The 22049-nt window shown below is 40.9% G+C and overlaps 1 protein-coding gene across 1 annotated transcript in view; it reads left to right on the forward strand.

The window, feature by feature from the left end:
* The first annotated feature begins 13296 nt into the window (after positions 1 to 13296).
* DAP (death associated protein) overlaps positions 13297 to 22049 on the forward strand; it is a 51448-nt gene continuing 42695 nt past the window's right edge. Inside the window, exons 1-2 of the mRNA XM_066545665.1 lie at positions 13297 to 13437; positions 19800 to 19896. Coding sequence (XP_066401762.1) covers positions 13383 to 13437; positions 19800 to 19896 — 152 coding nt within the window. The 5' untranslated portion in view covers positions 13297 to 13382. The remainder of the gene's footprint in view (positions 13438 to 19799; positions 19897 to 22049) is intronic.

Raw genomic sequence — 22049 nt, forward strand, 5'->3', positions numbered from 1 at the left:
ATCCTTCTTTTTCCACACTTTCTCTGTGAATTGTACAGGCTCTAAAACAATTTTGAACATTTGGACTACAGCATTGCCTTTCAAAAATTTAACCAAGCTTCTAGGAATATCTTCAGAATATTCTCCCACCATCCCCCCAACACATTCTTACCTTTTAATAGAAAAAGAACCATTAAAAAGAAATATTCTGACACCGAATAGAAAATGAAATGGATTTATACCTCTTCATTTGGTTAAGCTACATTCTGAGGCAGGATATACTGAAGAAGTTACAAAAATACAAGCAGGCTGAATCTTTCATTACCTTAGAGAATAGCCAAGCTTAGCAGCAGTGATTTCATCTCTAAGTCCAAAATCTTCAGCTGAAAATACTTTCCTTGCTTTCTTTTGAACAGGCTCAGAAACCTTTTCTTCCTTCATCTCACTGTTCTTCCCAGCAAAATAAATTATTCTGGTTTTTCAGTCAGCCTCATTTCACTCAGCATTTCAGTTTGCACCCTCAGCTCAGGTTCATGTGTGTGAATCACTTGAGCAGAGCTGATAGAATGTTGCTTTTTCCTTTTTTCCCCCCTAACACATAGGCCTATTTGCTATTACATTTCCTTCCCTTTGATATCAGATTAGTGAGGCTGCATTAATTATTCATTTTCCTAGGTGACAAACACTCTGTGTTCAATAGTTGATTGACCTGGTTCTTTAAGCTGAATAGAGATGTTAGTTTTAGCTATACCAGGGAGGACAAAGGAGAAAAGATACCTCAGCAAGAGTTCAAATATTTATAACAGACCATTTTCCTACTGCTTCTCCCAGTGCTGTATGCCTTTCACTTTATGAAACTCAACATTTTAAAAAATTGTTTCATTCAGTATTAGGAAATGCTTTGACACTGAAACTGGCAGAATTCTTAGGTTAAATATTCTCCTCCACTATTCTGGTGCTTTTCTGACTAGCTGAAATCACCAGACAATGTTTCTTCCACTTAAATCCCTGCCTGACAAGCTCTAAAATGGAAAAAAAAAGTACAGGCTGCTGGGTATTGCAAGGATATTACACTAAACTGGTTCTAAGGCTAGCTGCACCTATGGGATCAAGTCATTAGCTATTTACCTTGAAATCCCCCTTAACTGAAGTCTAAAATAAAGGCAAAAAAAATGTTTGCTTACAGAATTTAAAATAGGTGCTTGCAGAATTTTCTGATGTCTAAGTGCTAAAAGGAAACAGAAAATGCATGCAGATCTTCAGTCATTATTTATGTTGGCTCAAAAGTTTCTTCTCGCCCATTATGAGGCAGCTGAGACTAGAAATTCACATCTTCTTGACAGAGGATTCAGTCTTGAAAAATCTGAAAACATCCTCAGGCTGAGGGGAAAGGGATGGAACGGGATCTTGGCTCAGGAAAGAATGTTACCTTTCATAACATGTTGATTTAAACACATTTAAAGGATGAAATTTCTTTTCTACCAGATGAAAAAGATTTACCCAAACCCTTTGTGTTTCATTAGTCAAGGAAAGCCAAGACCCAGGAATGCTCAGACTCTTGTGCCCAACCAGCCTGTCAGCATCCCCTTAGGGGTTCCCTTCAGTGAGCAGTTCACTACATCAGAGACTGACTTGTTCACGGTCACACACCAAACAGAGAGAAACCTCTCATGGGTCTCCACACCTTTACCCACTGCCAGTCACTGCCAGAACCCTTGAAATACTCACATTAACAGTTTAGGGAATATTACTCTTCATAAATGAAATTGTGAGAATTTAAGATTCTAAAATTGCTGACGATAATATCTGACTGCAAATATACACTCAATGCTATAGAGTAATTCAAAGAAATATACCAAGACACTCTAACCCCCAGTAAAAGCTGGCTGAAGATGATCATTCAGCATGCAGAGAACACAGTGCTTTACCAGAAAGGCATCTCTGTGGGGGAGAAGACAAGTTTAGCCCTTCAACTGATTCCAGCTGGAGTTTTCCCCTACTTCCCTCTCTTATATTTTACACTATATCTTTACATTTAGGTGGAGTTTGGGTGACTTTAGTCATACATCTTACTAGTATGACTAGTAAGTAAGTATGACCAGGTGGTCATATCTTGGGGCTGGATATCTCAGGATAACCTTGGGAAGGGGATGTGGATCAGTCCAAGGTTTTGCCACTATTGCCGATGCAACAACAAGACATCTCCTTTTATCTCCCTTGGTTTTCAGCTGCTGTGTGGCTTATCAGCTGGAAAGTACCACTGAGTTCTCTCCTCTGCAAGGGTTTTGGCAGAGCCTGGTCATGGTGGCTCCACTCTGCTCCATCTTCTGTTTAGTGCCCCTTGGATTGCATTGTGTGGGGGAGGTCGGACATGCTGACTGCATTCCATATGGAGAGTAGCAACTGCATGTTTCCCTAGAACTTCCATGCCATTATCTTTTTAACCTCAGTGATTTCCTCACATCTTCCCACAAATATTTTAACTTTCATTTCCTAAATGAAAAGTGCTCCTTCACTTTAGACCTTTTTCTTGAGTATTAATTTCCCATGCCCCTGTGATAATGCTGCTTTCTTTCTGGCAAACAAGACATAGTCGTCTGATTGGCTTGAGTATTAGCAAACTGTTAATGAGTTTATAACCAGATGTTGCACATCTCTTCCCACCTGATCAAAACTGAAAATACTTCTGGAAGTCGGTGTATATTATCATTTTAATAAGAAAGTTTCGTTTCACCTAAGGCTTTGCCCATGTTTTATACAAACATAACAATGGACTACACCACATCTGACTGTCAGATAAAATCCCTGGCGCAACTGAGCTCAGGGAAGTCACAGAATAAGTCAGGCATGGGATGTGTGAGGAGTTTCTCCAGCTGACACATATTTGTAGCACAGGGTGTGATTCATTTCAGGTCCATGCTGCAGCTAACTGTGGTCAGTGCAGCATGCAGGCTCTCACACAGCACTTCTGAGACATTGCCACAGCACTCCAAAGCCACTGCAGGAACAGATGAAGCCTCCCCAGGCATAGGTTACCTTTGCTGGATTCTCAGCATTTGCAGAGCTGAAGAGACAGCAGAAATATGCAGTGGGACAAAGAGTATGAGCAACAGGCCAGAAAAACCACTTCCAAGAGACACAGTGCAAGCATTTGGGGATTGTGTGAGATTTTTTTGTTTGTTATTTTTAATATTGGGTTTTTAATTTTCCTTAGAGACTTGGGAGTCATTAGATATGACAAATTCCCATGAGACTAAAAAGTATCTATATTATCATATATATTTCATTTGCTGAAGGTGAGTTTGATGCAGCAGAGCCTTGTTCCAGGATTGTCTCCAAAATACAAGAGCAGAAGCAGGCTCTTGTATTTAACTGACATATGGGGCTGTGTGCATTTAACTGACATATGGGGCTGAGAAGGGCAAAGAAACAGGGCATTTCTTCCTGAACAACCTGTTAGTGAAGGGATTTTCATCAGGTGTTTGGAACTAGTAGCAACATGGGAGACTGGCTAATCTTCTGTAAAGACATTTGAAAGAGGACCACATGGAGCTATTTTCATTGTTGCACTGGAAACAGCAACAGAGGAGAAAGGAGAGGCCAGAGGCAACAACAAGCATTACAGAAGTAGAGGCATGCCTATTAGACTGTTTTGAAGAATGCATTTTGAACCTGCAATTGACTTTAAACAGGAATTAACTGATGTACAGGGGATGGTAGCATAAAGATGACTTATGGCTGCTGCTAATGACAGAAGTGCAGTTCAGTTTCAGTGCAGAGCACTGTCTTTTAGGGTTATAAACTCTCAAACCTGTGTTAGATACAGTATTGGAAACCAAGATAAGTTTGTGCTATGGAAGAGGGCAAGCAGGATGATAAGGAGTAGATGATAAGGGCAAGGAAGAAGCACTAACCTTTGGACAGAAAGATGAGGTAGTTTGGGGAGGCAGAACTTCCCCAGATAACCTGTATAAACTTGAGGCTGTTTCAGGATGACCTAAGGGACAGTATTTCTAGCAGACTTGTCCTTCAGGGGGAACCATGAATACTGTAACAGCCAAGAATTTAAAATCAGTAGAATTGGAAAGAAATGGCCTATAAAAAATAATAAATGAGGTCTCTGAAAAGAGGACTATAGGACCCTTTAGTCCTCTAGTACAGATAATGACAATAGAATGAGATGAATTCAGAATGATCCATTCAGCCCACATCTTACCCTTGCACAGTGTCCATAAATGATGGTGGTGACCCTCAATGTGCTTGTTGATACACATTTTCCTTGACCTGGCAGTATCAGACATTTTTCCCCATGGCCTTATAACATGGCTTGCAAATTGTAACACCAAATTGGTAGTTCAGCTATTATCAGACCAACACCATTATTCCAATTTTGCTGGGATTCAAGACCCAGGGACAGTATTTCTTCAAGAAAGCAATTGTCAGTGTGTTGCCTGGTGGCTGCTACTGCCTCTGGTAATTCATCACAGAGCACTACAGGCACTGAAATGGGAAGTGGAAAGCTTCTGGCATCTTGTTGTCCTCAGGTTTTAGCTGGAAAGGGAGGAAAGAAAGAACATTACTACACAAAAATGTGGTGGCAGACACTGACAAAGGATATAGAAAAGGCGAGGTACTTCATGCTTTTTTTGCCTCAGTTTTTACTGACGTGTTCTTCTCTCAGGTATGCCAGGAACTTAATAATGGTCTGTGACACTGAAGCATTACTCATGGTAAAGGGTAACTAGCAGGGCTAGGAATCACTTAAGCCAGCATATGAGACTTGATGGGGTGCATTCCATAGTGTTGGGACAGATGTCTGCTGTCATTGCAAGTTCTTTATCACTTTTGAAAGGGCGTGGCAATCACAAATAGGTTTCTGAAGACAGAAGAAAGTAAATTTCACACCCTTCTTCAAGAAGGAAGTTCCAGAGAAAACAGAATGGAGAAGTTGGGGAACAAATTTTCCTGGGAGCCACTTAGGACTGTAGGGTTGACTGTTACAGGTGCTAAAGAGCTGCCATGAGCACAGGCTCATCATAGCTCAGCGCCTTTCAGTGGCTGACAGGGCAATCAGCTTTGGCACAAGCAGCAAAAGGTGCAAAGGTGACTGGCAAAAGTCACCTAAGACACAGTGAAGCTGGGACTCAGCTTCCCACAGTCTGCACTCTGGTGGGATGACCTGGGACAACAGCCAGGCACCCACAGACCCACCCACCAGACTTGATGCTGTGCAAGCACTGCTCAGCAACAGCCCAAACACTGTTAAAACTGCTTTGCTCACAAATCCAAAACACAGGACCATAAGGGCAGTTATGATGAGAATGACCACCATCCCAGACTGACACAGCACAAGCATGAAAAACATCCTAATGATACTTTGATAAATTCTTAACACAAGTTAATTGGTGAACATAAAACTAGATTTCTGTGGAAAGTATAAAAAATTGTAATAATAGCAACAACAAAAAATAAAGAAAAATAAAGAAGAATTTAAATTATGTAATCTGAACAGCAGGAAAAATAGAAAACTGCTAAACAAACTGAATCTTTGTGCAAAGAAAAAATAAAATATAGATATATACTCTAAAAACATCTTATAACCTTTATCTCTCAGCCAGCAAGCACTTTGAAAATATACTCATTAAAATTGACATAATTCTGGGACACAACTGAAAAGCAAAACAGCCCTTCCACCATTGTTCAAATGCTGCAGCTTCCTAAGGAGAGGTCATAAAACTTCCCAAACTTAAAGAATGCTGATACTTTGCATTCTTTTCATGTAAGAAGAAAGAGGACTGGAGAGATAACAGGAGAAAAAATGTGTTAGCCTTATACCCTTGAGCTGTGATGAAATACCAGTCTATTTACATTTAATTATGTTCAGTTTATAACAAAGCATTCAGCAGAAAACATCAATAAGAATGTTGACACACCAAGACTCCTTCTAATAAGAGTGAAGAATTATAGTTGGAAATCTGGCATCTAGAATTCAACTGAAAAGGGATTTTGCTGTTTAGCAATTAGTTCTCTCTGAAACATAGTGTTTCTAACGGAAAATTATTGGGTAGATTTCCAATTGAGGTATGTGCTCAGATCAGTTCAAAGATTAAAAAATGACTACATTACTCTAGAAAAAGACATATTTCAACTAAATATACACCACAATATATAATTTCTTGTTGTATATTACTTAACATTCTCCGGAAGGAACATAAATAAATAATGCAGAGTGTAAAGACCAGAACTTTGCAATTGATATGTTTGCTGCAAAGTTAACAGAAATCTTAGGTCTGAAACCAAGGCACTAAGGCTCTTCCAGAAGAAAAAGTGTCTTTTGGAATAGGTCTGGGTGCATCAGAAGGATAATGCAGAGCCAGGCAAAGCCTGTGTCAGGTACTGGTGCTGGGGGAAGCTGAGTATCAACTTCACTCCTGCCTTAGGAGTGGCTGTATTTAAGCTAAAAGACACCACACTGTCAAGTACTGAAAGGTGCTGACCTGTGAGGTTGTGCTCTTTAGCACCTGCAGTAGTCAAACTACAATCTTAAGAAGTTAACTCCTAGAAGCTAGAGGCAACTTACTTCTGTACGTACAAAACTCCCTCTCAAGCCAACAAAGCTTTTGTGAAAAATTAGAAAGAACCTGAAGATACTGAAATCAATGAAGTTTGATGTTATTTACCATGGTATCTGACTTTAAATATGAAATATGTACAGTAAGCAACCATCAGTTCTGTACTAAGTGCTTACTGCAAGACTTGCTGTTAGCCAGGTTCTTAGTTTCCATCACAACCACAAAACCCCCACATTGATGATAACTGTTTTCAGAAATAAAATGTAGGAAAAAACCCCACCAAATCCAACGTGTTTGTAAACACGAAGACGTTAAATCAGCTTGACTTTTTTCATTTTCACTTTTGAGCCAACATTAATTCCTTCCTTTTTTGAAAAAGCACAGCTTGCACAGGTACAAATCAGTAAGACAGAATGGGATGGGAAAGAAACGAAGAGAGGAGCAGGTAAGACCCACTTGCTGAGTGCAACATCTAATTCTCTTGAGCCTCATTTGATATGAACACCAGTAACTCCCAGGAGCAATCACAGCCCCCACTCACACTGATCCTGAGGCTGTGATGAAAGTCCTAAACTGCAAGAGGTTCTGCACATTCATCTCAAGTGGAGGGAGGCCTTGCTGTATACAGAGCTAGAAGAACAAGACCTCTCTAAGTGGGCAGCACTGATGTGCACATATTCTATCATGATAAAATACACTGTTTCTTTAGTAAGTCCCAGATTAATGAGACAATCGAGAGAGAACCGTGCCCCAAGGGGCACTGGCAGTGCCTTCTGTTTTCATCTCTGCCACTAGTTCTGTCTTGGCAACTTAATTTTCTGTACTTCTGCTTACCCATTCTAAGACAGTGGATAATGAAAATTATGGCCTTTACGCAGAACATTGGTCTTTTAGGATAAAAAACCTCCAAAAGATGAAATTTACTTTCTCTGTTGAAGCAGACATATTCCTCCCTAGTTTCCTTCTTTTTTTCTCTTCCCTGCTCTCTTTCTTCTTCCCTCTTCCTCCTCCCCCCTTTGTACCTTTCTTCCATTGAATCTGTAAATTCCTTTGGTAATCTTCCATATCAGAATACTTCTGTGGCAGTATCACCATTAATAGCATTTTAAGGCAGAACTGCAGTGCACTGCATTGGAGGAAGAATTAATATTTTGCAAGGAAAGCCTCTGGAAACTCATACACATTTATTCTCTTTATTTTCCTTTTAGTATATAGTGGTAAAGCCATTTTATATAATTTTATTTTCATTTAATGAAAAGCAATAAATTTTAGCTTAATGTGAGGATGTGTAGTGATAGCAGTTTCCATTTGGGTTTCCTTAAAGGCAGAATTCTCATGTGAACTCAATATAAATTTTTACTTCAGCTGTATGGCAACCAGCAACCTCTTCTTGAAAGAAAAGAAACCTACAACAAATTATGTCACTCTAGCATGCACCATGTCTAAAACTTAACAGCTAAAATAATATTGTAGAGTGGGGAGAAGCAAATGTAAAAAGCAGTCATAGCTAAGACAGATATTAGCAGAGTAACAGACTGTTTTTGTGAAAAAGGCATACAGAACAATTTCTTAATTTGCTACAAGCCTCCTGAATTTGATTCATATCTCAGTAGTAATCCATCATACTGAGAAATTGCTTTTCATGCTGATTTAATATTTGATAACAACTTAGAAGTCTGAACTTCATAACAATATAATATAAGAGTGGCAATGTAACATTGCAACATTTCTTTCTGAAAACATCATCATTCTACCTTTCTCGTGAGAAAGACCCGTAGCATACTTTTTTATCAGAAATATGTCCAAGGAAATCTAATAAAACACTAAGAAAAAAGAGCATTTGAGTCTTACAATTACATTGTGATTCAATTCAGAAACTTCTAACACTCAACAAATTTATGTTTGACCCAATGGAAACTTATTCAAACCCTACAGAAAAAAAAATTAATTATATAGGTTTTCCTGGAAAATTGAATTAGTAAATCAAAAAAGCAAATAAATTTGAGTTCCTTGTCATAATAAGAGCACAGTTAGAGTAACAAAATGGAATTAATCAGATCATCAAGATACAGAGAAACCAGCAAACACTGTAACCCAAGTGACTTTAATGAGTCAATGCAATGACAATTGGTAAGGCAAGGGTAGAAAATCATTACTAAAGCAAATTACTCCTTACCGCAAATTTCTTTGCTTGTTCACTTACACAAACTATTTTCCCAAGTCTGCACATTAAAATAAAATCACCTTTTTTGGGTGGCATCCCACACAATATCTGAAAATTTCCTAACAAAGCACAGTCCTAAACCCAGCACCCTTTTATCAGTCTGGCATAAAAGTGAGACAGAACTAAAATGGCTTTATTTGACTTTTGCTAAAAGCTTTACATATTTCCACATAAGTAAAAAAGCAAGGAATTTTCCCAACTGGCTGCATCAGACTAAGCCCATTCTTTTAAGTAGTGGGCGGCAACATATACAAATAAAGATCTGCAAACTCAAAAAGTCAAAGTGAAGGATCGAATTTCTGAGTAAACCCTTAGGTTTGTTCTATCATTTCTCAGAAATTAAGGCACCCTAAAAATGTCGCAAAGGATTAGAACTCTATGGATAACTGATATTTTTATTAACTGGCTGGGGGGGGTGGGGCAAGAAAAATAAGAAGATAAAAGAGAAAATTATTTTATTTCCCCATGGTTTTTCAGGTTTAAAAATGGCAAAATTTTAAAACATATTGTTGAAATAAAACAAAATTTCAAAACAACTAACTGCTTTGAGGCAAAACTATCTTGGATGGATTATCAAAATCAGCTGGTAGTTTTCATTGACTTGATCCCTGTCTATAAATTGGGCAAAACCCTGTTCACTGAGAGATTTTTGCCTACCAGGTAGCTAAACAGAGCAGATGATTGTACTTCCCAGTATTTACAGCATGCACGTGCATATGTGTGTTAGAAATGATAGCAGAAGTCATGTGGCAAAGCAGTTAGCTGCCTTTTAAATGCTGAGTGACCCTAGGTTGCACTATTATAATTTCCCATTGACTTGAACCCAAAAATTGCTTTTCTATGTGTGACAGTATTTTCAGAAAGAACAGAAAATTCTGCTGCAGGCCCCAAGCAAAAGCACCAAAACTACAGCCATCTGTTTGGTATTGGTGAGCATTTTCAAAACTGACAAAAATGGTCTCCTAATCATAGTTCAACAGACTGTTTATTTTTAAAAAAAGACTGCTTACTGAACATACTTTGGGCTATAAAGGACAAAAATAAGAACCTGTTATTACTGTCAAAAGTGCCGTGAATGCCCAACTGCCACTGAAAATAGCTGTTATATGCATGCTTTTGCATACTTTCCTAACAATCCTCTTCAGGTTGTTTTTTAACTTAGCCTCTGGGATTTGTAAAGGACTTTTTCCTATTTTTGGCTAGCTTTTTTTTTTTTTTTTTGCCTGCACCATCACCACAAAAGACATAGCTTCTTTCTGCTTGCTATTTTAGTTAAAATTTATAGTAGCTGGAGAGTTCTCTTTCTTGATTGTGCTGGATAATGTCACAGAGACTTAAGATGTCTATTACCAGCTCTTACCCATGAACTGAAGAGGTAAGTGGTGGAATCATCCACAAAAATACTTATTCTAAAACACTCAGCAGTCTTCAAAATATGTTAAAACATGAAATACCCTAAACAACGTTTTATTTACTCTTCTCTCAGTGTGCTGCTACATTTCAGTGCCCTGTGATGCTGTCATTCACTCGTTTTCCAGTAGAGACTTGACTTTGCTACAGTCTCTGGGGAAAGTGTGTCAGCACCAGGCGTGGCTGAATTGGCAAAGGAAGTGACTCCACAGCCAGATTTTTTAAGAACTCTGCCTGTTTTCCGACGAAGTTTCCCACTGTTGCTGCCATTTGTGCATGCTGGTACAAACAAGAGGCCTGCTGGAAATGACTAAGTGACTGAAAAATCCTGGCATTTTACTGCCAGCCACTAAGAATGCCTCTCTGTTTCTTGTACATTGGCATAATTGAGCAGGACAATGTTTAGCCTGGGGAAAAGGAGGCAGAGCTTACTGCTCTCTATGAGTACCTGAGAAAGGAGGCTGTAGCCAGGTGGGTGCCAGTCTCCTCTCCCAGGTAACAAGTAACAGGATGAGAGGAAATGGCTTCAAGTTTTGCCAGGGCGGGAGGTTTACACTGGATATTAGGAAAAATGTGTTCATGGAAGGGGTTGTAAAGGATTGGAACAGATTGCCCAGGGCAAACTATTAAACCATGTCCTCAAGTGCCATATCCACACATGTTTGAACAGTTCCAAATGATGGTTGGACTTTACGATCTTCAGGGTCTTTTCCATCCTTAATGACCCTCTCATACTGTGATTCTTATTACTATGGCACTGCCATAGCTGGAAAAACACATGTTGCCTTACATTTGCCAAAGAAACCATCACACTGTTTCACAAAACTGAAGTACCACTTACAAACTTTATGGCATCTTCTCTTTTAGGCGCTTAATTCTACAAATCTCAATTTATTTACTTATGTATTTAATTTTTGATTTTTGTCTTCCTTTTGCTTTTCTTGCAACAATTTAAGAACAATATCTGAAAATTAAATTCTACCCTATGGTATCATACTGACACCTCTATAATTCTTCTGCAAGCATAGAAACTTAGCATTGGCACAGACCCCTTTCTCTTAAGGAAAGCAGTAATTATGTGCACTGACAACTACAGAGAGGTTGGTCTGAGAAGCTCCAGACTATGGAAAGCAGCAAAGATCCTCCCCTCTCCCTCCCACAAGCCTGTTGCTCTGTGTGCTTGCTCCTGCCTGACCTACCTTCAGTCCTCTCTCCCTTCTCCCTGGGCTCCTCATCCTCATCTCACTCAACCAGTTCTGGCTCCTACTTCATTTTTTGAGGAAAAACATTTCTTTCTTTCTGCCATGGTGGTTGCCCTGCTTCACAATTCTCATGTTACCCCTCCAGCACCCCCTACTCAACTTTTTGACCTTGTCTCCTGGTACACTAAGGCCAAGTCCTCCTGTTCCTCATTTTATTCTGTTTCAATCTGTCTTCCCCTCTTCCAGTTCTTGCTCTTCTGCACTAGTGTGGTTTGCCTTGAGGTTCCAGCTTCCAAATCTGATGCACAGCTGCGCTTTCAGGAAATTTCAGCCCTGTGTCTCTGAGAAATACTCAGGGTGGATGCTGTAGCTTAGCTGCAAAGCCACAGAAAGCCTTCATACAAATACTTGTGTTAATGGCAACATGAATTCTCACAACATAAAGAAATGTTGCTGGCTGTAGCAAGAACAGCTAAAGCACATCTTTGATGTAATACTTCCTCCCAGTGCACTTTCATATACTAAAACTTTGTGCTTAAATAGGAAATTATTAAATTAAATTGTTTCTTAGAGAAAAATCATTAACTTGCAGGTGTTTTAATTTAATATAGCACATTTTCTTTAATGTCATTTCTATAACAGCTGGCTTAGATTAAACCTGCAATGGCAAAAATTTCTATCAACTTCGGTAATCAGCACAGGGAAATCCAAGGCAAGTAAACCTGGGAAAACTAAGAAAAAGTGAAAATGAATTCAAATTCAGAGGACAGTAGACAAAAAACCATTAAAATCTCATAATACTACTCTAGAAAAAAAATTATAATCTGGATAGACTTTGACAGAGACTAGAAAGGGAATTGGAGTAATTTGTGTTAGGCTACACGGAAGGTGACAGAGCTGAAAATACAATCTCAGACTCTAACATGCTGCATGTGTAAAAAATTGAAATAACCCACCAGCAAAATGTAAGAACTTAGTTACAGTATTTTTACATTTGTTCATTCAAGATGTTAAGGATGCCATGACGTGAATAGATTTTGGACTATTACAAAAAAAAACCCCAAAATGTGTATTTACACATCACATGTATTGTTTTAATGATAATATAGTTGTTACAAGATATAATAAATAAATAAAATATTATTACAAATAAATAAAATATTATTAGATTAATTTCCCTATAACAAATGTGTGATTAAATATTTCTGTACCACTTTGGAGGCAGGGAGGGTCAACTGTCAAACATCAAACTGTCATCTTTTGGGGTACTTGCTTTCTTATTCAAACTACAGAAGAAAACCAGAATGGCCTGCACGGTTCGCACCTTGCTGTTAATATAATTCATTCAGATATTATGCTCTCTGCCTTTCCACATGACTTGGAAAAGCTAACTCAAGTGTTTGAAAATTTTCTTAAAACTGTGAATCAGGTCTGTAATTTCAAACAGCGAGGCAATGAGGTCTGAACCAAAGGCAAGGTGGGCACTTACTGCCCTGAGTTATTAACAGGGTCTCCAGCACAATTCCAAAATATGGCCCATACCGGCTATCTCGAAGAAAATTAACTCTGCCTCAGCCAAAAACTGCACAGCTCTTTATGCCGCTTCACACACACGCGGTTTGGCAGAACACAACCAAGCGCAAGGCGCGCACTGCCAATTAGTCACTAATTACAAGAATTATTTGAAGTGCAGACGATGCAAAACCACGTCGTTAACGGCCCGCGCCGTTTTCCCTTAGCACATAAAACCAGCAGGGCGGATCAGGCCGCAGGAGCTGCCTGCGCTGCCCTCGCGGCACGGCACGGCACGGCACGGCAGACGCCGCCTGTTGCGGGCGCCACGTCCCCGCCCGCCCGGCCGGGGCAGGGCCCGGCGCCCGGCGCGGCACCGCCCCCCCGGCGGCCACGTTGACAGGGCGGGCGTGGGCCGTGTTCGCCGGGCCGTGTCGGTGTGCGGATACCCGGTGCGGGAGCGGGGCCGCTGCCACAGTAAAAATGTCTTCGCCTCCCAAAGAGAAAGCAGAGACGCGGGCCGGACACCCTCCTGCTGGTACGGCCGCCGGTTCCCGTCTCTCCGCTCTTTCTCTTGCCACGCCGGGGCACGGGACGGGGGGGTCGGGGCGGCCGCGGGCCGGCGGGGCCAGGCGCCGGTTCCCCGCCAGGTCCCCTCCTGTGCGCGCCGGGGCTGAGGAGGGCGAGGGCGGCCTCGGGCGGGTCCCGCCGCTGCCGGGGATGTGAGCCCCGGTAGGTTCGAGCCCCCGAGGATGCCAGCCCCGGTGGGTTTCCTCGCTCTCCACTGCGCTCCGGCCGCGGGAGGTGCGCTGGGATCCCCGCCTGAGCCCTGGGCGCCCGCGGCGCTCTCTGCCCTCCGGCAGCCTCTCCCGGTGACGGGCGACGCTCCCTGCCCTGCCTCGCCCCGAGGAGAGCTCCGCTTGTGGCCAAACCCTCATCGGGTGTGTGTAGCTTGGCATCTCTAGGCTCCCACCCGGCAGGCAGGCAGCGTTGCCTTCTGCGGCATCCTGCCCTCGAAAGGCGGCGGAGGCCTCCGGAACTCCGCCTGGGGCTGGTGGTGTGGTGGGAAGGGGAGCGGAGCGGTCTCGGCCCCACGCAGCTTGCGGGGCTGTTCCAGCAGAGTGTACGCTGATTGTGAACAGACACTGCAGACCAGGAGTGCTCTGTGCATCCATTTTGCCTGTGGGCATCACGGTGTGAGTGTCAGAGCATCCTGCGTGCTTCTGGCTGCGATTCTGGAGCCTGGCAGGATAGGAAACAGGTAAAGCTGCTTGAGAAGTGCCCAGCAAAGGAGCTCCATCGCGTTCCGTCCTGCTGCTGTGTGCGAGTGGACGGTCATGGTGGGAGCTGTGTGTCACCTCCAGTGGGAAATATCTGCCAGGGTCCATAGACGGTAGCTCCTCTCTATGCACAGGTGGGGTTCAATTCCTCGCAGTATCAAAGTTGGGTTCCTTCAAGTACTGTTAGTTTTACTTCTTACAGTTTTCTTAGAAAGGAGAACTTTGATCCCTGCATCAGCAGTTTTACATATGTCGTCTAATATTTCCCTGCGGAGTAGTTGGTGAGCTTTTTAAGTGTTTCAGTAAAAAATCCCAAGGTTGCTAGTTCTATATTCAAATCACTTGGTGAGATTTAAAGCTAAATTTGTAAACAGCTGTTGAACCTTAATTGAATTCTATGCTCTTTATGACGAGGACCTGAAATTCCTCTAAATAGAAGTGAGAAATAGTGGCTTTGCTTTTTGCATGGCATATACGGTTCAGCAGTGCAGGTAAGTCAGTCGCTTGGCTAAGCAGTCATTCCAGTCCTGCAGCCTCCCTTGTCATGGCATTAGCTCTTACCTGGCTTCTTGCTGAGCTGCTTCAGGGGGCAAACCAAAGCATCATTTTCCAGCGCTGACAGCTTTTGTTGCCCTAGCTCCTCGAGCTGGCTTGTATTGAGGTACACATCAGCTTCAGAGTGGAGGGATCATTAAGATCTTACATTGGTTTAGCTCTGTCTTCCAGCTACAACATTGAGGAAACAAATATGCTTTGTAATGATATTTTCTGATGTTGTTCCATGTTTGAGTGTTTTGCTTCAAAACCTGTCTTTTGAAACTGGCGAAAATTTTTAAAGACCTGAAGTGAGCCTCTCTAGGCCACGTGAGAAACTAGCAATGTACAGTGTAAAATTTCAACTGGAGTACAGTACAGGTTTCCTTTGCTGTCAGAATATTTCAGTTTGAGCTTTTTACTTTTTAAAACATGGGCCCACATATGAATTGAAGAACACCTTCACCTATGCGCCATTTAAGGCATACCTGTTTTGGGTTTTTTGTGAACATGCACACAAAATTTATCTTTGGAAGAAGGGTAATCACAGCCTGTCTTTGAGGCAAAAAAAAAAAAAGCTTTACCATATCTTCAGGTTGCTTTGGGAAGCAGATTTTTCTAAACTGTTTGGCCTTTGGTCTTTTACCACCTGGAAAACCCACAAGAAGTGTTATGACTAGCAAGAGTATATATTTACTCTAGTGGTTGAAGATATGTTTTAATCCTCTATCTCAAGCTTGTTTAGATCCCTGAATATTAGAATAATGCAATAGATCGCTCTGAAAACAAGTTTTGATAAAATGAAAGAAATTCTTTTTAAAAATTATTACAGGTGGAATTTTATTCATAAATAACAAGGCAAATTTCTTTCAAAGAAAAGGTGTGAATAGGGAATCTCTTTTGATAAATGGCTTAAAAGCCCAGGTTTTGCTGCATGCAGTTCTATAAAGAGCACTGCCTGTAATTACAAATGTGTCTTACCCTACTGAGTATGTTGGACATGTAAGTTTAGAAGGATTTGGGTCATCAAATTAAAAGCAAAATTGACAAATCTGTTGTTTTTCAAGTGCTCCATTGGCCCTTGCTTACTGACTGCACTGCATTCCTCTGCATTGATCTTTCACATAGGGGGAAAAGAAAAGGCTCTTGAAAAGACAGAAGGTAATGAAATGGAAAGAAACCTCAAGACCTCAGTGCAGGAAGTGACTTTGACCTCCCCTCTGAAATTTAAGAGGGTCCTAACTTAATCTTTATTAAATATCCCCCTGTCATTGAGATCAAGTGTGCCCATAATACATTGCTGAGTAGGTTTGTAAAGTTCCTCTGAAGAGATCTGTGTAATTATGCTTTAGCTGTTCATCTGGTACATACTGTGGAGGGATAAAGGAAGATGATTGTGTTAATAGTGTATTTATGAAGGTTTATGATAGATTTTTGAAAATAGTTATGTGCTTTTTTGTACATTAAAAAAAATAGCTCTGAGCTGAGATTTCTGTGAAATGAAGGCATATAATAACTCCTCTTCTTACTTTGTTGAACACCAATGTATGCTCCCTTAAAATCATGTACAACGGTGTATTTTGTGTTTCCCTTTTCATACATCCTATCATTGTAATGGAATCTGTTACTACACACTACATAAGAAATAAATTTTTATGTTACTATTGAATACACGCTCAAGGAAAAGGAAAGCTGCTACGATTCCTGGTGTACTCTGGATTTGTAAAAGTTCTCCGGTTGCTGTGACTGGTGGGTGATTGGGGCTGAGCTGGAAGGTTTCCCTGGGAAGGACTGCCTCGGGTCTGCACCCTGAGCCAGTCGGGGCCAGCCCTGTCCCTGACCTCTGGTGCTTCTCTAGGCACTCAGTACTTGCTCCAACTCAGTGGGGTTTATTTCAGAATTGAGTCTCAGAAACAGAGAGCAGTCCAGCCGTGGGGGCAGGGAGGAAAAAGTAGACTGCTTCCTGACTGCAGATCAGCTTGAGTGGTAATTGATTAACACAGTTATTTAATACATTTCCAGCAGGAGTAGTCATACCCTTATGAGGAACACAGGCTGGCATTCACAGGACTGACAAGGTAGTCCTGTTTGCCTCTCGAGGAGGGAGGGGGGGGGAAAACATGACATATGATAATTAAAATCCAAAACTTGTATTCAGTAGTTAAGCAGATAGACTTGTTGCTCTTCTGAGTGTGCTGGCAAATGATCCCTTCTTTATTTCACTCTTTAGTAAAGGCTGAGGGTCCTTGGCTGTCACCACTCCAGGGAGCCATTTCCTGTCCTCTCCTGCCTTAGCACCTGAGCTCTGCACTTGCCCTTCAGCACAGGAGCTGTTTTCTTCCTAATCCCAACACAGGGTCGTTGACACCATCCACTTCTGGACACTGCTGTCTGACAGTGTTCTGGAAGGTGGTTTATCAGTTATTTAAATCCTTTGTTTGCAGGATAAGGAAATCTGAGCTCTTTTAAGGATAATTTTTAAGTGACAAAATCACCATGGTAAGCATCTGTCGAATTAGGTAGTAAATGCTAGGCAAGTAGGAAGTAGCTGATTCTTCATAATTCCTGAGAAAAATCTCCAAGTGTTGAGTGGGTTTTTCATTAGCTTCATGGATGTAATCAGTTCTTCTCTTGTCACACCCTGAGGTAATGTAGCTTAGCTGATAACTTTTGAAAAGGAAGGTGAGTTATGCTGCAAGAGTATTTATCATCTTAAGTTAAATCTCCTAAAACTGGGTTGGGTATGAGCAAGCTATGTCATGGGTGGCAGATATGTACAGAATGCTATCTAATTATTTCACTTCTGGTCTCACAAATACACATGATTACTGCAGCTGTTTGCTGGTTCCTTCTGCACAGTAACCTTGGATTGCTAAATATAATTCAATTATGCACCAAAGTACTCTAAGCTGTATATACTATGCCTGATGATATTAGTTCCAAAAAAATCACATTTAAAATTCTAAGTTGCTGCATTAGTCACTCTTACACCTTTTTAGTTGTCTGGTTATTTGCTTTTTAATCCCTGCTTTTTAATACAGGCAAATCTGAAAGTGTTAGCTGTGTATTTTTTCCAGTGACAGATAAAGAGAAAAGGGGTGGCTGGTGGCCTGATGATATACAATGTGAGAGGAGAAACATTTTAGATCTAAATTAGCACCAAATCTTCAGGTATCATTTTCTCTACTTTTCTGTTAGATGTTGAAGGACATGGAAGTGTGTGTATTGTTCAGAACTGTTGTTTGTAACCCTGGCAGATGTTGCTGTGGAGACAGCATCTTCCATGAAAAGTCATTTGAAACAAATAAGTAAAAGGTCCTGACTGTGCAATGATGTTAAATTTTGAAATTAATTAAAATAAATCAATAATTTATAAATAAATGTAAATAAAGCATAGCAGTACTGTGATTAACTGAGATGTTAAAAGAAGTCTGCACTTGACAAAACTCAGTGTTTGCTTTTGCAAACAAACTTAAATTTCTAAGGAGCTTGAATCAAGACAAATTAATTGGAATTTTAATTTTTGCTTCACTTCAGGCAACAAAGAAATGTAGATTTCTACAAAGAAATGTAGTCTTTCTTTCCTTGTCCCATGTGAAACATTTCTTACCAATTAAAGTTTTACACTGAAGAGGGAACACAAATGATTTGGGTTTGGGGTTTTTTAGTGCATGATAAGAGGACACAGTTTTTATAGGTTTTAAAAGATATTTCTTTGAGTTTGTCTGTTGATTGCCTGTCTTTAGTTAATGACCTTTATTGAATTAGAAGTTTATCATTCAAATATCACTCAGAACGTAAAATCTGTTTTTAAAAGACAGGGCCAAAGCTTTCACTTTCTCCTGGTGCAGGTCACTTTCTCTTTCCTGCTTTCCTTCACCCAGGCTGTAAAATTTATGCACAGCAGTGGCCTTTCCATTGCTGTCCTCGTTAAGAATTGGGAACTAAACCTGTGTCTAGGTTTCTGGGATAGCACTGAACAGCTGTGGCGTGCCCTGCTCCCTCTGTGGCAGGACACAAGAACCACGGCCGCCCTGTCCCTGCCAGCTTCAGCTTCTCCGAGTGCTGCTCTGGCATCCTGCTCGCTCCGGCTGTGACACCTCTGCCGAGGCTCACCACAGACACTGTGTCAGGCACTGTGAAACACAAAACCAGCGTGTCTCTAAGTGGTTTTATTGACTTCTGGCCACTATAGTGGTTTTCTGATGTGGTTGCTGATGGTAAGTGTAACCTATCCAATTAAGGTAATGAGATGCATCATCTTATCCTGTGCTGTCCTGTAAGCATGTGTAGCAATTGTTGAAGAAAAAGAAAAGTATACTATTGAACCAGAAAGCAGATCAAGAACAGCCTGTCTGTTGCTCTGCTTGGTAGCTGCAGTGCTAAGCCTGGCTTGCTTCCTGTTTTAGATTGCACTTTGGAGTGGATAAGTGATGCACATAAGTGGATCTGCTTTCACTTCTTGTTTTGTGTTTCTAAGGGCTGCTTTCATGTTTGCATCATTTCTAAAACTTAAATGATGCAAGGATTGAAAATGTTGTAAATACTCATATGTTTTGCAAACCAAAAAGCTCTGTTCTAAATGCAAGTTAACAGTTCTCCTAAATTTTGCTTTTTATTACACTGTTTGTGAAGTACTTCTTTGTATAAATACCATTATTATAGCTGTAGTTTTTAACATGAAATGACAAGTCAGTTTCTTTGGTTTGTGGCCTTTTGTGTAGTGTTATGCAAGTCATTGCATCAGTTTCTTCTGACTGCTGCATGTTGGTATGGGGTGAAGGAGGAATTAAAACAATTGAGTTTTCTGAATTGTCATTGGAAGCAGGCGGTAAAATGAGCTGCAGCTTCTGAGGATAAGGAAAGATGGCATCATGTGAAAGAGAATGGCAGATGTGGTCCTGAAGGAGCTGTTCTTTAGGCCTGCCACTTTTTAACCCTTTGTGCCTCTTTTTGGAACTGTGGTTGCTGTTAAATTACTATGAAAAGTATCAGGAGGGAAGCAGAGTGTAAGGAATTCCTTACATTCTTCACTTAACATTGATTTGACTGAGGTTTGTTGTTATCTATTTAATTTTCATTCCAGTGAAAGCCGGTGGGATGCGGATTGTGCAGAAACACCCACACAATTCAGATGCCAAAGAAGAAAAAGATAAGGATGACCAAGACTGGGAAACCAGCAGGTGAGCACTTTGATTTGGTGCATGTGGTACAGTGAATTTCCATGACCTTGAACCTTATCACCAGTTTGTTTTCCTTGTGACTAGCAGACCAAAGGTGCAGTTGTTTTTGTACCATAAAGCAGTCGCAAGTTGGACACTCCTTCAAGACAATTGGGAAATTTGGGAATTTTGATATTGCTGAGCCTTCTTTAAATGATTCTGTCATGTAAGACAAGGCTGGAGAAAAAAGTACAATAGAAGTAAAACCTCAGCTTTCCTAAGATGTTTCACTTCAGACTGTGCAGAAGCATAGAGGCTAGGCATGCTTGGACACAGGTATCAGGCTGGCAGTCCGTATATGAAGTGGTCTTTCTCTGTGCTGGGTGTTTCCTTTTACCCTTTGGCCCCTAATCCTTTGTCTGTGAGGTCTTTCACACTATGGTGCTTTTGAATAGACAAGTAAAAATATGTGGTACTAATATTATCTGCTTTTATTTTTAGATGGGAATCTATCTGTTTTGGTGGTAGAGGGTACTAAGACTGCAGTTACTTAGCAGTTTTAACTAGATTTGTGGGATTACTGCTGTTTAGAAATGAAAGCAGGGAGGTTCGATGGACTGTCGCTGTTTTTCTGTTCTTACAAAAGCCACCTGGTTTTGTGCTGCTTTCCTCAGCTAACTGTTTTTCTTTCCAGCCAAGACTATATTTACCTGAAATGTTTATCTACTAACTTAGGTCATGGGTTTGTCCTTGCTATTTGCTCAAAACACAAACTAGAGAACCATTCCTGTGTTTTGGTAAGTAGACTGACTTAGATGATATTTATTTTACACGTAAAATAATGCTAATAAATAAACATTGTGAAAATGTCTAGAAATAAACCCAAATGTGTTTATTTACTTGAATAGGAAACACCTTTTTGAGAAGGGAAAAGTAATTTTAATTAATAAATCCAAATACCAGTCAGGAGAATTAAAATTTGTGAATTTCTTCACAAATTCTTTCTTCATCAGCCAAATTGGTCATCTTGTAATTCTGCACTGTGACACATCAGTTGAAAGTGTCTGTATTGCAGTCAAGTTTTGTCTAAAGTAAAAAAAATTATCTTGGGGTCAATTTAAACTTCGTGTGGGGATACATCCTCTTATTTGAGATGTGTTGACCTTGACTGGGCAGCCAGTGTCCACCAAGCTGCCCTATTATTCCCCTACTCAGCAGGATGAGGAGGGAGAAAGTAAGATGAAAAAACCCATCTGTCAAGATAAGAGCAGTTTAATAAAGGAAAAGCAAAGGCCATGCATGGGAGCAAAGGAAAATAAAATATGTATCCACTATGTCCCATCAGCAGATGATGTCCATCATGTCCAGGGAAGTAGGGCTTCAGTATGTGTTAGGGATTGCTCTGGAAGGCAAATGTCATAGTAATGAATTCTCCCTGCCTCCTCCTCCTTTCTCCTAGTTTGTGTTGCTGAGCAGGTGGTCTGGAATATTCCCTTGGTCAGTTGGGGTCAGTTGTCCTGGCTGTGTCCCCCCCAAGATCTTGTCTACCCACTGCCTGAGGGTGAGAGGATAATGTTGGACAAGCAGCTTAGGTTCTGTGGAAGTGCTGGTCAGCAGTAGCGAAAACTGGTGCGTTTTATGTTATGTGGTGTTCCTGGCTACCAGTACCAAGCACAGCACTGGGAGGGCTGCTGTGGGGAGAATTTACCACCTCAGCCAGACCCAGCACAGTGATATGTACCTGCTTATCTTTCACTGGCACGCCAGCCTCATGGCAAGGAGCCTCATTAGGATCCAAATGACAAGACTTCTTGTGCCTGTTCACAGATCTAAGCCTCTCTTACAACACAGCACCTGCTTTATTCCCTTCTTCAAACAAGATTATGTTTTCCCTGTTTCACTTAATGGTGCAGGGAAAAGTTAAAATTTAACCTCGATTTTTGTGGCTGTGTCTGCTGTAGCAGGTGCTGTGACACAGTAGAAGCACATCAATAGAGGTAAGCAGTGGGTGCTGAGGACTTCATGTTCACACTGTGTGTGTTTTAGAGATAAATTAGTTTGGTCATCTGGACTGAAGGACCAATCCCAGCTGGCATGGGTTAGGTGTCTCCTTGAAATGTGTGTGTCAGTTTAGCATCACCTCAGGGAGTCTAGGTGAGGTGACCTGAGACCAA

Source organism: Molothrus aeneus, chromosome 1 (genome assembly GCF_037042795.1).
Source record: "Molothrus aeneus isolate 106 chromosome 1, BPBGC_Maene_1.0, whole genome shotgun sequence".
In the NCBI taxonomy this organism is placed as follows: Eukaryota; Metazoa; Chordata; class Aves; order Passeriformes; family Icteridae; genus Molothrus; species Molothrus aeneus.